We start from the raw sequence: 14,417 nt of genomic DNA on the forward strand, positions 1-14,417 counted from the left end.
GCGAACTCAGTTGTTCGATGGGGAATCTGACATGCGGTAAGGTGAATTCTTTTTTGGAAGCTGTAGTACCTTCACTGCCACGCCAATTGGGCTGGAAACCCGGGAGGATGGCCGCGTACTGCCGGTCTCATTCCTGCTTGGCTATGTGCCCTGCCGGACAGTATTTTGTCGTGTGGTCCTAGCATGCACAGCGCCTACAGAACCACAATCGAGCGTGAAGCTCGGAAGAGCTGCCAACCCCTCCTTGCGCGTGTGCAGTGCGACAGTGTTATAGGACACTCCCTATCATTTACGGGCCGTGGCAAGAACGCGTGACTCATCGCACAGGGGATTTAGATTTTGTTAACCGCTTTTGGCAACTGCGCCACCAGTTCTGTCGCGCCACCGCCAACACCGCTCGAGCAGTCGCACGCGGCAGCATTGTTGTCCACGGTGCACGCAGGCGGTTCACGTGAAAGGTTGAGTGTTTGCTATAGGCGGAGGCCCTCGGCCAGAGACGATCGAGAGGTTGAAACCCCCACTGGTGACGGTGTCAACGGTTCAGTGGATGATGGCATCATTGTTGGGGAAAGGAGACTTGATTCACGCGACCCCTCTCTCCTGAAACACTGGTATATCCAAAACATTCCGTTGTCTCGATGCCAACGAAGTCGAAAACCCTTGCTCCTTTATCAAAGCATTTGAGAACATTTGCGCGAGTCATAACGTATATTCCAATGGATACCATTCGCTGTTCCATCACTGGAAGGTGCCGCATCTCACAGCAGCAGCCATTGACCAATTTTTGCATCGGGCTCTTCCTGACGTAGTCGGAAGCGACTGCCCTCGCCGCTATAGAGCTGGCAGATATCCAGTGACGGCTCACTCCCTTCGCATTTCATTGGGCGCCTACAAACGACGCGTCGCTTCACACAAGGTGCGGCCTTCTCAATGACTGGAGTGTAAGTTCAGCATAGCCGCTGCACCTAAGAAACCGGAACATGCTATGCATCGTCTCTGGGGCATCGCCGTTTGGTATTGGGGGAGGCCCGTATCCACTGGCTGCCGAAACCAAAACACGCCGCCTCAAGGGGAGAAACGCTGAGACGAGAGGCAACGTAGTCGTTGGTGGTACTACCATATATTCATGTTGTGTATCGAATTTCAATATCCTACCAATATTCATCCGACGGTGAACTATCGTCCTTAATCGAATCTTGTTCAGTAACAGGCGAGTCATGAGCCGACACGGGGGTGCTCATACGACCCGAGGATTAAAACTCCAAATGTTATCTGAACTGTTATCCCCGGCATACCTTGCAACCTTTTAGTTTTTGAAAGCTGGGATGACTTCAAAGTCCGTCTACCCTCGTGGCACGGGCGGGGCGCACTCCACGCAGCAGGGACAACTAAATATATCTTTTGTGTGTATAACTACAATGTAACTATAACTATAGTAACAAGCAGTTCCTTTGGGATGAGCGCCGGCTAAGTTGCAAAAGCTGATGTGTTACACTAGTGTTAACGAGCTGCTTTCATAAAACAATCACTCCAGCGAGAGGCAGAGGCTTGCCAGACGCACTCATACGGGCGCGTGCCACCGGATGACTGCTAAACGCATGCAGGACACTATTGTGAGGCAGTTGCCCGACTGAGTCAGTTTGTACGAGGATTATACGGAATTCCGGCTGCGGGAGATCAATTGCGCTGGAACGATGAACTCCCTCAGTCTTCCGCAGAGGATATTGGCGTTCCTGCGCTCAGGTGGATTTATCATTCATTCAATGTCGTCACTCAGCTGCTGACTTCATCAGCATTTTCTTCCGGACAGCCGGACTCTAGATTGTTTTTAGGTGCACGAGCGTTGGTGTTATGTCGAAAGGATTGTCAGGTCGTCCGTCAAAAGCACGTTATTCAGATGCAGAGACGCCGAATGTGATCGAGGTTAACATACATCAGTGAACTTTCATGCAGCGGCGTTTCTGGGAAGGCAAGAGTTTTAAAAAATCCATAGGCTGCCGTTTATATACGCTTTTGCCATTCTCTGCAATCACGCATTGTGGTCGGGAGCCTCCTTTAAACGATGTGCAGCATAGATTACGTTGTTCATTTGTTTCCGACAGGCCCCTGAACGCCGCGATGCACTGTGGAAATCAGTCGTTGCAGATGACTGTCGCAGTTTCCAAATTTGTCTAGTATCATACATGATGCAGACAGGGCGTTGTGTGCTCCTCCGTTGGTTTCGCACTTGTGGCGCTTCCCCGAAACAGTTACTATTTCAGCTTGCCGGTCACTGTTCCTTTCATGCCCTGTTGGTCTGGAACAAAGATGACTGGTCACCAACTTTTATCGTCTTTATATCAGCAACAAATACAGCATGGCTGGGTCTTTTCAGGCCCATCCATTTCTCGATAATTCGAAGATTCCTTCTTCTGGAATCCACGCTAAGTGGTTCGGCTCACCATAATAAGTAATGATCATGTTCTTCAAGTTCCCGACGTGGTGAAGTAGAGGTGCCTGTACACCAGAAAGGCCTCCACTGTGCTGGAAACACAAGCAGCAGCCGACGAAAGCAAGCAACTAGATGCTGCACCTTAGAACAGATTCTTCTTTCCTTCAGAAGTAATTTATGCTAGTATCTGGTTCTAGAACGACACTGAAATCCGCGACATTGTCTTTGCGGAGCTTTTCACACGCGAGCTACAGAAGGTCACTGTACGACGCTCATGACAGAAATTGGGTTTCTTCCTAGTGTGGTTCTCTGTCGGTGTCTCGTCGTGCAACTCATCAAATCAATTGCGGGATAGTGCACCCACGTGGCGATTACCACCCCCGGCGGATTCTCTACGGTGCTGCTGTCTCGTATGCAGCTGAGTCACAGTCACAGCTCGAACGAAGCACAAAATACGCAGTGTGTCTCATTGCTTATACGAGTAGGCAGAGCTTTCTTAGCAACCAGCGACAAGCATCGCAGTCGGGACCAGAGTCCAGAATGACCAGCTGTGCTGATTACAGTGCCTCGAGTTGCGTCTCGTCAACGAAATAAACCCAGCGTGTTCTCTCAGTGTTACGGGCTGATGGCCGAAACTTCCCTGGAAATCTATGGTGTGTTGATATCTCCGAGTCTCTCTGTTTGCTCAGTTGATACAGTTAAGGGAAACTTTTCTTTTTAAGGCATCGCAGCGCCTGATGAGTTCGTTTATCTCTGACCGGAAACCCAAGTTCCGTTGTCCTTTTTCCTGGTATATGCAAAAGACGAAAGGATAACTTACTTCAAGTTTCGAACGAATGGAATAGACTTGAGTAGTTTTGCAAGACGCTCAGAAGGTCTCAGAAGGAACTTGTCAAAGAACGGACTACGTAGAGCTGCTAGGTATATGCATTTTCTCCTGAGACAAGCATCACGTAACGGCGCAATCATGCGCGGCAGGTGCACGTCCGAAGGGGCAGCTCCAAGACTCACACCACTAAATCCCTGTGAAAAGACTTGCCTATATCTACATAGTATCATACACATCTCTGTGCGTCCGCTATACTGCAGTGGAATTTGAGCCATTGAGCGTGTAGGGGGCTACGGCAAACTGAGTCCAGCAGTCGGATCCCTACCCTACGGCACTGAACTGTCTTCGCAGCAGTGGGATCATGTCGATACTAGCTCAGTCACGTTAAGCATAGTCAGTCAAATGCGTAAATCATTTGCTAGGCGGTGAACACACCATGAACTTGTAAGCGTTTCCAAGCACACACACACACACACACCGGTAAAACGAACCTGGCACAACAGCGAGACCTACCGGTTCTGGAGTTCTGCCTGCTCGAAATTTTCGGCCGTCGATAGCGGATAGCCTCTTTCGTCAACAGGGTGTCTCGAAGCCGTTGCTCCCCGTTCGCACTGGGGTTCTCCCCACTCTTGAACGAGACCTTTCTGGACAAGGTTGTAACTCAGAATATCCATAACTGAAGGCAGTGAGTTTACACACAAGAGCAATTCAACGTGGGGGGATTCATTTCGCGTATTTTCAAAGAGGAGGCGTCTTGTAGATTACGTCTCAGTCTGGCAAACCCACTGAGGTTTCTTTTGTCAGGGCAGAAAAGACATGCATATTTCGCATGACTCGAACCCTTTGTGGCATGGCCCTGTGTTGTCGAATCATATCGATTCCGTATATGAAATTCGCCTGCCCCCAGATATTCCCTGGCGACACACTGCATTCCAGAAATGAAGAAACAGACTCTGAGGGCGGTTGCAACTCTCCTGAGGTATCACGCATTTCGCACTTCATTCAGGAACAAATCGGTAGTGTTTAGATGCTGGACTGCAAATGCTGCATGATGTGCGTCGAGTGCAAGTTGTGAGTGTGCATGTGTCGGTGGTCTTCTATCAGAGTCTCTTCCTCAAACAATACGGGTCGCTTGCTCCCAACCTCTGTCCCTTCCTCCTCCAGTGTGTGACTTTGGAATGGAGAAAGGAACCAACAATGACGTACCGAGAGCAACAACCCAAGGAAGCCACAATCCCTCGAACAGACTAGTGCCGGCCATTCCCCTCCATCGTCTCTCTGGTTGGCGGAAGGCACGGCGGAGAAGAATCAGATGCAAAATGGGGCGGAAGTGGTAAAGGAACTCTCCCATGAGAAGGCTAAAGCGAGAAAACATGTGCAGCAGTTCCAAAACAACGAATCTTCAACGACTTTACCCACACGAAACATGATCACATCCGTCAATGACAGAGTCGCTTCCACGGTCCTGTGAGCAATTGACTTGATTCCGTTCCAACTGGACAGCCGTCTGTGCCCTTGCTGCTTTGCTATAATACGTGGAGAGGAGCAGCTGATTTCAGCATGGAGCGATTCGCGTACGGTTCAGTCCTGGGATTTCGTGCTCCACTTCCAAATCTCATGCGTGAACGACATTCACGCCAATTATATTGGAGCTGTTAGTGTCCCACCTATGTTTCTTGGTGTACATAAATAAGGTGGGTTGAGTCATTCCAGCTTTCATCCGGTACAAGCTACAACGGAGCAGAGCTTCGCAAAGGACAGTGACACTGTATGTGTGCGAACAGTTGCTCCACTGGATGCAATATGCTCAGGCCATCTCTTAACCCATACAGAGGGTTTGTCGTCCAAAACTCACTGTTTCTTCTGTCTGGCGAGGAGTCGCAGAAAGGTAAACTGCAGCATAAGGCTGTCTGTTGTGCGTTTTCTCTCCTCTTCCCTTTCGGCTGTCCTGCCTTCTTCCTTAGAATTTCTTCCAGAAGTCACGATACTTCGCTTCTGACCACCATTCGGTTTGGTGTATACGTGTCTCTCTCCTCTCTTCTCATCTTCACCTTCTTGCACACGTGCAGCTTCTCGTTTCCTCCATTCGTCAACTACCTCTCGTGCTCCGAGGCGTGCAGCAGTAGAAGCAACTCGTAATACCGTAACCAAGAAGAGTGGGAAAAAAGGCGTTTGAATGATTCTGCGTTTTAGCGTGCTTCTATCCGAGGTCCAACCAGAGAGCTTAATACGGGGCCATCTCCCCAGCTCCGTCCGCAACAAGAAATCCTGGTGACCTCCCGTCCCTAAACAATCGCGATCTTGAATTGGAAAGCGTCCAAAACTTTCTTCAAGCATTTTCATTTCCCCAGGCATCTTCGTCGAGGAACATGATCTCAAGGAAACCTCATGTTCTGCTGAGTGAGGGTGGCAATCCGTTCTCTGGAGTTTTGCCGCTTCTACTGATCTTGATGAACGCAATCTAGGGACATGCCTCCTCGTACGTCTAGCCGTGGACGCAGCCGGGTAACGAGAGGAAGGGTCTCGCATATTTGGTGTTGGGGGCCCCCGCCATCTATCATGGATTGAAGGAAGACCAGAGACCCGCTCCTCTGGTTGAAAGGCTTTTGTTTCAAAAACCTGGCATATCGTCTCATCGTCAACGTACACTTGGAGCCGACTGGCGGAGTGCAGATACACCTTGAGCACGGCTTTGATGACCTCAATCCACAAACAAACAGAGAAACGCTTTGTGACATAGAGTTCATCGCGTCCTTGTACTTGGAAAAAGTGAATCTCCAAGAGGCTCTGGAGCGCCCGAAGTCCCCTTAAACCAAAGGTGCAGCCCTCCACGACTAGGCGCTGGATACGTTGCTGAACGACTGTGCTTGTTTGAGTGAGAGGTGATGACGGAAGATATTGCTCAAGAGCCCCCGATGAGGAAGGACAACAGGGAAAGGACTGGGAGGAGGCGCAAGTAGGGTAGAGAGGTGAGAAAGTAGCACGTAATGTCTTTTGTGAGACCGAACATTCCTTGTCTTCGATGCTCCCCGAGGAGCGACTGTCATCACAGGTGAGTTGCGAAAAGAGAATATCACAGACAATGTTATGAGGGGCTCGGGCTCCGGGATGAAGAACGTAGTACCGGTATAAAGTGAAGAGCTGCAAGGTGGCCTGGAGAAGCAGGAGCACGTGGCGAGTTCTTTTCGTGTCTCCTGTTGCCTGGAATCCATCTCGCTCCAAATCTCCTGTCAAAGTAGAGACAGACGGTAGCACTTGAATACACTAAGCGCAAAGCTTCACCAGGCAACTCTCATGTAACACCTCGCAACGCTCTGATTTCGGCTACGATAACGTAAAGAATATCTCAGCAGCGTCGGTAGCTCTGAACATGTACCCAGAAGCTTACTCACATCCAAGTAGTTACTGCAGCAAGTGTAAACTCTGGAGCAAGTTATGATGCGCCTCCGTGAGTGCCGAATAAGCAGAGGCACAGTTGTTGCACAGTCAAGACGGGCACCCGGTCGGCAAAATATCAGTGAAGATACCTTGTACAACGGAAGGGCATCTCACTTTGTGTTGGTATCTCGGCGGCATAGTCGCTTCCCTTTACTCATGAAGCCTTGGCGTTACCCTCCTTTTCAATGGGAATAGGTGCTTCTTTGTACTCATGAAGCCTTGGACTTACCTTGCTCTTCAACAGGCACCGTATAGGCAATTACTTGGAGCATATCCTCGACAAGGTTGCCATACCGCAGCATCAACTCTCGCTGTATTTCCAGCGATTCATTGCCCAAACGTCGGAGCCACTCTATAGTTGGTTTGTTGCGGAACAACCTCGTCAGTTGGAGAGACGCTCCTACGCGCCAAGCCGCCTCCTTGGCAGTTTCCAAGTTTCTCTCGCAAAAATCTATCATTTCGCTGCACCGCTTTCTCCAGGTAAGCTCTGATTTATCTCTTACTAACCCTTTCTTTTGCACCCTGGGCGCAGCTCCTTTGAGACCTCTCGCACCTGTAGCCAAATCGAAGAGGCTGCCTGGAGGTGTATGAGGGGTTTTTCCAAGTTCTCTTAAACTGTTGTTTTCTTCCTGTCTAACTTCAGCCTCGTAACAAACAAGCGAGTGTCGTGGTTTGCCATGATGGAAATCTGTTGTTTTCTGACTGTCATCTTCTTCTCTTGGGCTTATTTCACCAGGCATCTCCACCCTTGGCGCTTGCTCTCTTTCCGTACCTTCTCGCTGCTTCTTAGGTTGTAGATCCTTCCCCTCTTCATCTGTCCTGTACTGCGGTGAGGAAACTCGGCATACTCTGCTTGCATCTCTCAGACACACGGGGGAGTTGATTTCAGAGTTTTCATACGGCTTTTGGTGCTCTTCACATTTGTCAATGTTTTCCCGATTGACGTGCACAGTTTCGCGTATATTGTGGATTCTGTCGAAACAACCAGGCGGAACGAGGTTCTCTTCTACCGCTCGGTACATGCTGTGAGTGCGCGCCTCTCTCTCGCGGTGGCAGGTATCCCGATGGATGATCCTCCCGGAAGCTGCCGGTTCACGACGGCGTGATGCCTCAGAGCAGAAGAGGCGTATTCGCCTTGCCCGACAAACTGCAGTATCCTGCATCATGCATTCATTGCCGTTATGCGGTTGAGTACCTTCGCTTTCTTGTCTGACAGAGCTAGTAAAACCAACTTGCAAATGTGCAGCGCAAGGTACTGGCGGGTCTGGCTGTTGCGTGTTGCCCTCCTCTACCTCTGCTGTCACTGCACCTACATGCAAATTGGTATCCGCGTCCTCCTTTTCCTTTCGACCGTTTTCCACCCGTTCACCTTCTTCGTTCTCTTCGTTTTCTGTCCCCCACAAGAATGCTTGGAGTATGTAGTGATGCTGACTTCTAGGAGGCGCCAGAGGGGGCGCACAGTAAGTACGGTCGTAAAAGGAGTGAGGAGAGGCAACTGAAGCGGAAGAGGGCGGAGGAGAACCGGAGGTAGACAAAGGAGTGGGAGAGGAAGAGTGGCGAGAAACGACAAATGAGGGAGACATAGAACTGACGTTCTCTCCTCTGAATAAAAGTATGCAATGGAGAGAAAGCGCAGAAATTGCACTGTGCGTTGTGACTAGCCCAAGACAACACAGATTAATACGATCACGCACCTTTTGCATTAACATCTAGGTTATGTACTTTCTCATACGTGCAAAGGAACGTCACGTGAGCCAACGGGCCTCCTTTATCCGCAATCTCCCTCGCGTGGAGCAGTCTACGCCATTAAATCTCGGAAAGGAAAAACCAACCCCCTGAGGCATGTGAATGCGAACCGTTGCACTATTCCTTACCAGCAAACTTCATCCGAACCCCTTAAAGCATAAATATTATTACAACCAAGAACCGACCTACAAATCGGTCACCACCAGTGGTCGCGTACATCCGTGCATGAACGACGTTCTGGAGCGCGAAACGCTCTGAACACGGCTAATGCGTGGATTTCATCAGCCACACGGCGACAGTGTGTGTTTTCCAGATTTGTGTAGTGGATGACGTGAATGCCATCACAGACATTTCATACCGAAAAGACCACGAAGAAGTTTATCTTCCATCGTCACAAGAGGGGCGTCAGCTCGAGGGTCCACCAACGAGGGGGGATATCAAAAAGGCTTTACACCTTGCGTAGAACGAACGCCGACATATGGATCCAAAAGGAAGAACTGTGAAAGTTCAGAACACAAGGCGGATCGTGCCAGCGAGCGCCCAAGCAAAAGTGCGGTAGTGTTTTCATAGGAAGCATGACAGCCTGGGGATGGGAACATGAGAACGGACGACGTAGAGAAGAAACAAACACACAGGCACAGCGCATGCATATTTCTCGGTGGTTGTAGGCCCGAACGCGTGAAATCGGGACACAAAAGTGTTCAAAAAGCACAACGCTAGATATGAGGAAGGAAGCGGGAACCTCCCCGCGCAGCCTGCAAACGTGCTGTCTCCGGCGGCAAGGGCGTTACCCCGCCCTTGCACTGCTGCTCGATATTGTTGCGGTCTTAGCCAGACAAGGCACACCCGCCATATAGAACTGTTTACAGTGGCACCCAATGTGGCAAATATACTCGTTCGCTTGCTGCAATCTGTATGCTGCCCAGTTATCCTAAACGTTGTCTCTGTCATGGTCGCTCTCCGTATCTCAGGTATTGTTACCCTTCCCGATGTGATTTTTCCGCTTATCAAGAACCCGTTTTCATGCTTGAACAAAGGAAAACGAAATGTCAGTTTTGAGACGTTCGATGCTTCTCAGACTAGCTCCTCCGAGGCATTGTCCTGTCGTACCACCGTAGAATACGTTGACCGTCACAGGACAGCGGATCATACGTGCGCAGAGAACAGTACCCCCGTAGAAACTAAGGGACGTGTACGACCTTGTAAAAAGTTCCAAATCTACCTTGCGTAAGTTCACAACGAACTCTCTGTTGTATAGTCGCATCTTCCCGCTTATTGAGTAAAACACGTTCACAAGGAAGTCCAGATCGTGGACAGCTCCCTGGCTGTTCCACCAGGGTCACCCTGTCCTTCCAATTAACTGGAAAGAAAAAAACTGAATGAAGTCCGAATCTCTTGTTCCATGGAGACAGTGTGCTGTGTCAGAGTAAATGTGTCGGACTAGAGGCATCACGATTTGTCTCCCATCAATCGGAACTGCATGCGTCAATCCCAGCGGTCGCACATGCTCAATGCTGAGACAATTTGTTCTTGCGGGGAGTTTGGTAGTCAGTGTCAGGATATTTCCGGAAACCCCGGAACCCGTCACACAAATATGGCGTTTCTTTTGTTGAACTAGAGGAAAATAAGCTAGACCCATCCACTCTACCAGGAGACTTAGCTAGTCCACAGTGAATGATCCTTCACTCAAGTGCAGGAGGCTGTCCGTGGCAACCGACAAACGGTGAAGCTTTTGTCCGGTGGGCGTTCGCCTAATCTTAGATGTAAGAGGTTATGTCTGCCATAGTCACCGTTTCCGTTAACAGATTCACCTCATTCAATGGTAGAATCCCATGTAATGGATCTGAAAGTATGTAGCCTCTCCGAATGCCCAATGACTCATCCTTCAACAAGCTTACAGGTGACAAACAGCAGCAGAGACAGCAAATGACAACGCCACAGACGAAAGAAACAGAGAGAGCAGGAGACTCAGTATGGGCTGCCGCTTGGCAAAAGTTCGACCCTGTAGAACGCAGTTTTCTACACAGGTGCCGACGCACCACGACGCTGGAGTCCACACGGGTGAGCATCGATGGGAACTGCTCTTGACGCCTGTGGACAAATAGCGTTGAGGATGTATCATAGCAATCCTCTCGCACAGGAGGTGATATCGGCCACATGTTCCTCTTCAGTTGTATTGGGTAAAACGGGTAAGGAAATCCAGAGATAAACTTGAGGATAACAGTACGTACTAACACGATAGCTGAACAAGGATATAACCGTCACCACACCTGTCACGCGGCTACCTTGAAAACTCCAGACACGGGTAACGGAAAAAATCTGGACAGGTTCAGAAGAAAACTCGACCACACGTGAGACTCCTGTTTGACATTCTGTTTCCTAAAAATCGTCTTTTATGGCGAAAGAGTGGCCGCAGCTGCAAACATTCTCTGCTTGTTCGTTGTTAACGATGCGAAACTCAGACGCAGCAAGTGTGTCGGAATAATCTACCACAGAATTTTCCAGTAAAGGAACACTGCACTTGTCCACAACGACGCACCAACCATTCTCTCTCAACTCGTTCGACGAATCCCTGCCTTCAACAGTTTCGAGTCCTCCTGTTCCATCGATGGCCAGACTTTCGTGTGGCGATGCCATCCGGAAGAACCTGGATAGAAAAGCAGAAAAAACGAACACTGAAGACTAAAGACGAGTGAATACAGTGCGATAGTGCATTCAAAGAAGTTCCGGTTTGCTGCACATGAAACAAGCTATCTTCGACTGCAGAAAGACTACGCGTACTCTTCCTGCGCAGTTCGCTATCAATGACTCCAAGAGTCGTACGTGGGCAGAGATGCAGCAGCTCCATAAATTTCCGCCCCTATCCGAGAACTTTCTTCATACACCATTCGAACTGTGGAGATTGGGAATCGAAAGATCTGGATGGGCACTGGCTGTGCAAATGGGCGACACTTCTTAGCATTGACAGCTGCGGTTCCTTTAACCACATCGTGTTCGCATCTACGGCCTTGTTTCGCTAGGTTGGTACATATCCTTGACACTGCCAGCACTTTTGCAAACCCGTCCGCTAGCCAAAAAAGCCACAAAAAGTCGAAGAAGACCTGGTGGACTCCTGACAAAAAAAGACTCACAGATGTGTGCCTGCTTGCCGAAATTCGAGCAGTTCTTTCCGTCCAACCAAGTTGAAACAGTATTGGTATCCTGAACATCCGCCGCTAATGACGCGAACCAGAAGCCCCAGCCGTGGTGCTCCACCACTGCTACGCGTGCTACCTTTGGCTGCGCTTGAAACCTCCACAGTCTGCTGCTGTGCTGTCTCCGACTGAGGTATGGTGGCGTCTCCGCTGCCTCGTCCCCCTCTGTCTGCTCGTTGCTGACATTGCCGTGTAGGAGACACATGTGCGTCAAAAATGGCGTTTTTCGCCTTCGCATGCTGAGGGGTGGATCCTCCATCTTGCTGCCCTGGAACCCCCACCACACTCGCCGCCCGATTAGCACCTGAATATACACCATGTGAAACTGGAGAGTCACACTCTATAGCACCCATTCTACCTGCCGCACTGCCGGTTTGAGAGGCAGCGGCGTCTGCCAGCGCTTCCGTTTCTCTTCGTTTAGCCCAAATCTCGGTAAGTCGCTTGACCGCCGCTGGAGACATGTGGATAACGGCATCGCCATCTCCTTTCAGCATCAGGCGGCCTGTCTGTCCGCCCCCCGAAGCCTTGAAAGCCTCCTCCCTAGGTGACCTGAAAGAGAAAAGCGATCCTGCGTCATGCGCGAAAAACCGACAAGATGAGGTTCTCGCGGAGACATCATCGCACTTGTCCGTCAACACTGCTCTCGGTAGTTTTCTTTGAGGAAGAACACCGGTGAAACCCGACTGCTGCCTACCCTGAGAATGCACCACTGCGGAAGCGGCAAACGCCGAAGACGAACGAGTAGAGAAAAGGGAGCAAGGAAAACGAGGAAAGGAACACGGTTCACCGTAGCAGATAAGGGGGGATGTGGAAGGAGATGAAAGGGAAACCGACTTAGTTTTTGGTAAGAAAAAAAACCAGCCGTGAGGGTGTCCTCTCCGCCTTAAAATAACATGGGCGGCCATGATGGAACTAGCGTGGCAAGGTACAGGGTAGCGCGTGGAGATACGAACACATGCCGCTACAACACAGGAAAACTAGACTGCATCATTGCGGTTAAGCCATTTGTCAGAAAACGCCGACGCGCTGCACCGGAGGCACCAGTCCAACGAGGCTACAGCTGGAAAGGAGAAAAATGCGCCTTTCTCCTGCGATTCACGGACCCGATGCGATGGTATCGTGCGAAAGAATACGAAAGAAACCAGAAAAATCATCGAGAAACGGACATGATACCCACTGTGAAACAAGGCTTTGCTAAAGTAAACCGGCCGCGGCACCAGTAGAGGGGGATGCGTACCTTGGTATATCTAGATAAATGAACACCGAATCACCGCCTCAAAACTCCCATCGTCCGTATTTAGCGGCATACTGACAGCAAATGCAACTGCGTCGTAGAACGACAGGGAACAACTATTTCCTGTGAGGAGCCTTCCCCCTCAAAGAACTGGAAAAACCGACGGAGGGGAACGCGCGCTCGCTTCTCCCGAACAGAGTCACATTCGAAAAATGCATCGAGGAAACCCGATAAGGCTGGGTGAAAGAAACGCACGCCAAAGGGGAGCGTCCTCTGGAAAACGAACTACATTTATCGACCGCGGATCGCGGACAAAAAGTAACATTTCATGTTCTCAGCGACGGATGTACATGTTGTAGACCGGCGCATATTTGCGAGCATTGATGTCGCGCCAGAGCTGAGCCACATAGTAAACCGGAAAGAAAAGGATTATAAACGCTGGCAAAACAAGAGACTCAAAAGCTTCTTCTTCCACAGAGAACACATAAGTGTGGCGCTGCTCTGTTCCATCCCAGCTACATCAAGCGACCTGCTTCTGGGCGCCCTCAGCCCCATAGGACCCACATTCGTTCCCCTGGCGCAATACTGGTTTCGCTCGAAACCGTAGGCAGCAGATGGGTAACTGTCAAACAAGATTAACTACAAAGTAGCCCGAAGTCCACGTGATGGACAGCAACGCCGAAGTTGTCGCAACGATGGGCGTGGTCAGCGTACGGTGGCCATCTTTGCGGTATTCCAAGGACGGATGTCGCTCCTTCGAAACGCAGAAGCAGTCTTCTATACAAGAGCGAGAGCTAAAAAGGCAAGCGTTGATTCAGAAACTGAGAATCCTGTGAAACATTGTACTTGTTCTGTAACTTCTTCAACATTTCTTCCATCGTATAATCCCGCCTTGCACTCGGCTTGTGTGTCCCGCCGTACAAGTTTCCAGGTGACCAACGGCGCCGCAGCGGTACCCTTGGCTGGTGACGCTCTGATATTTGCGGACGCACTTTTTTCTACCTATTTACCTCGTGCAAAGCCAAGCTACACTCGATCTGAGCCGAATCTTTCTGAAAAGTGAGGTCCCTTTGACCTTTATCTTGCAGAGGAAGATATCGGACACGACACCTAGATCGGTGAAACGCACACGAAATGCGGTGTCGATATACATCTGAAAAAACACTGGGAACAGATTGAGACGATATGCCGGCGAATAAAAGAAAGCAGGATTCTACATCTACCTCGAAGTACGGAATTGTATCTAAGAGGATGATCCCGTTCAAGTATGGACGACCTCGTGTCTGCTTGCCTCGATATTCACGTCGCATATTCTAAGTGCGTTTGGGGTGGCTTCTGCGCGAAGACACATGCACGTGATTATTACATTTTACACGATAGTGGTAATTATTCCGTAGAAAAAAAAGACTGAAACCACTAGAAATATCAGCAGTTTTTAATGAAGTTTTGTGGCTAAACGCACCTCGATCAAATGGAAACCGACCCCCCGGTAACCTCATGGGGGGTGTTTCACCTAAACACCTGAGTACCACCAGTGGTCCTCCT

The 14,417-nt window shown here is 49.9% G+C and overlaps 2 protein-coding genes across 2 annotated transcripts; both read right to left on the minus strand.

Moving 5' to 3' along the window:
* Positions 1-1,840: 1,840 nt before the first annotated feature.
* Positions 1,841-5,572, minus strand: TGME49_318180 (hypothetical protein). The gene is made up of 3 exons (XM_002369716.2): positions 4,467-5,572; positions 3,774-3,936; positions 1,841-2,523 (listed from the first exon to the last, which is right to left on the minus strand). The coding sequence occupies exons 1-3, from the start codon at positions 4,633-4,635 to the stop codon at positions 2,466-2,468; spliced, it is 390 nt and encodes a 129-aa protein (XP_002369757.1). The 5' UTR covers positions 4,636-5,572; the 3' UTR covers positions 1,841-2,465.
* A 4,560-nt stretch (positions 5,573-10,132) lies between these two features.
* On the minus strand, positions 10,133-14,210 carry TGME49_318170 (hypothetical protein). The gene is made up of 2 exons (XM_002369715.2): positions 11,576-14,210; positions 10,133-11,091 (listed from the first exon to the last, which is right to left on the minus strand). Exons 1-2 carry the CDS (start codon positions 12,541-12,543, stop codon positions 10,824-10,826), a joined length of 1,236 nt encoding a protein of 411 aa, XP_002369756.2. The 5' UTR covers positions 12,544-14,210; the 3' UTR covers positions 10,133-10,823.
* Positions 14,211-14,417: the final 207 nt, after the last annotated feature.

The sequence above is a fragment of the Toxoplasma gondii genome, chromosome IV, assembly GCF_000006565.2.
Source record: "Toxoplasma gondii ME49 chromosome IV, whole genome shotgun sequence".
NCBI classification, from domain to species: Eukaryota; Apicomplexa; class Conoidasida; order Eucoccidiorida; family Sarcocystidae; genus Toxoplasma; species Toxoplasma gondii.

Excerpts from the sequence above, each read along its gene's own strand:
- TGME49_318180 (XM_002369716.2), bottom strand. The coding sequence starts at position 4,635 with ATGTTTTCTCGCTTTAGCCTTCTCATGGGAGAGTTCCTTTACCACTTC. Across the intron at positions 3,937-4,466 it reads TCCTTGGGTTGTTGCTCTCG|TTATGGATATTCTGAGTTAC; the intron begins GTACGTCATTGT and ends CACTGCCTTCAG. Across the intron at positions 2,524-3,773 it reads CAGGCAGAACTCCAGAACCG|CACAGTGGAGGCCTTTCTGG; the intron begins GTAGGTCTCGCT and ends TTGTGTTTCCAG.
- TGME49_318170 (XM_002369715.2), bottom strand. The coding sequence starts at position 12,543 with ATGGCCGCCCATGTTATTTTAAGGCGGAGAGGACACCCTCACGGCTGG. Across the intron at positions 11,092-11,575 it reads CGGCAAGCAGGCACACATCT|GTTCTTCCGGATGGCATCGC; the intron begins GTGAGTCTTTTT and ends TTTTCTATCCAG.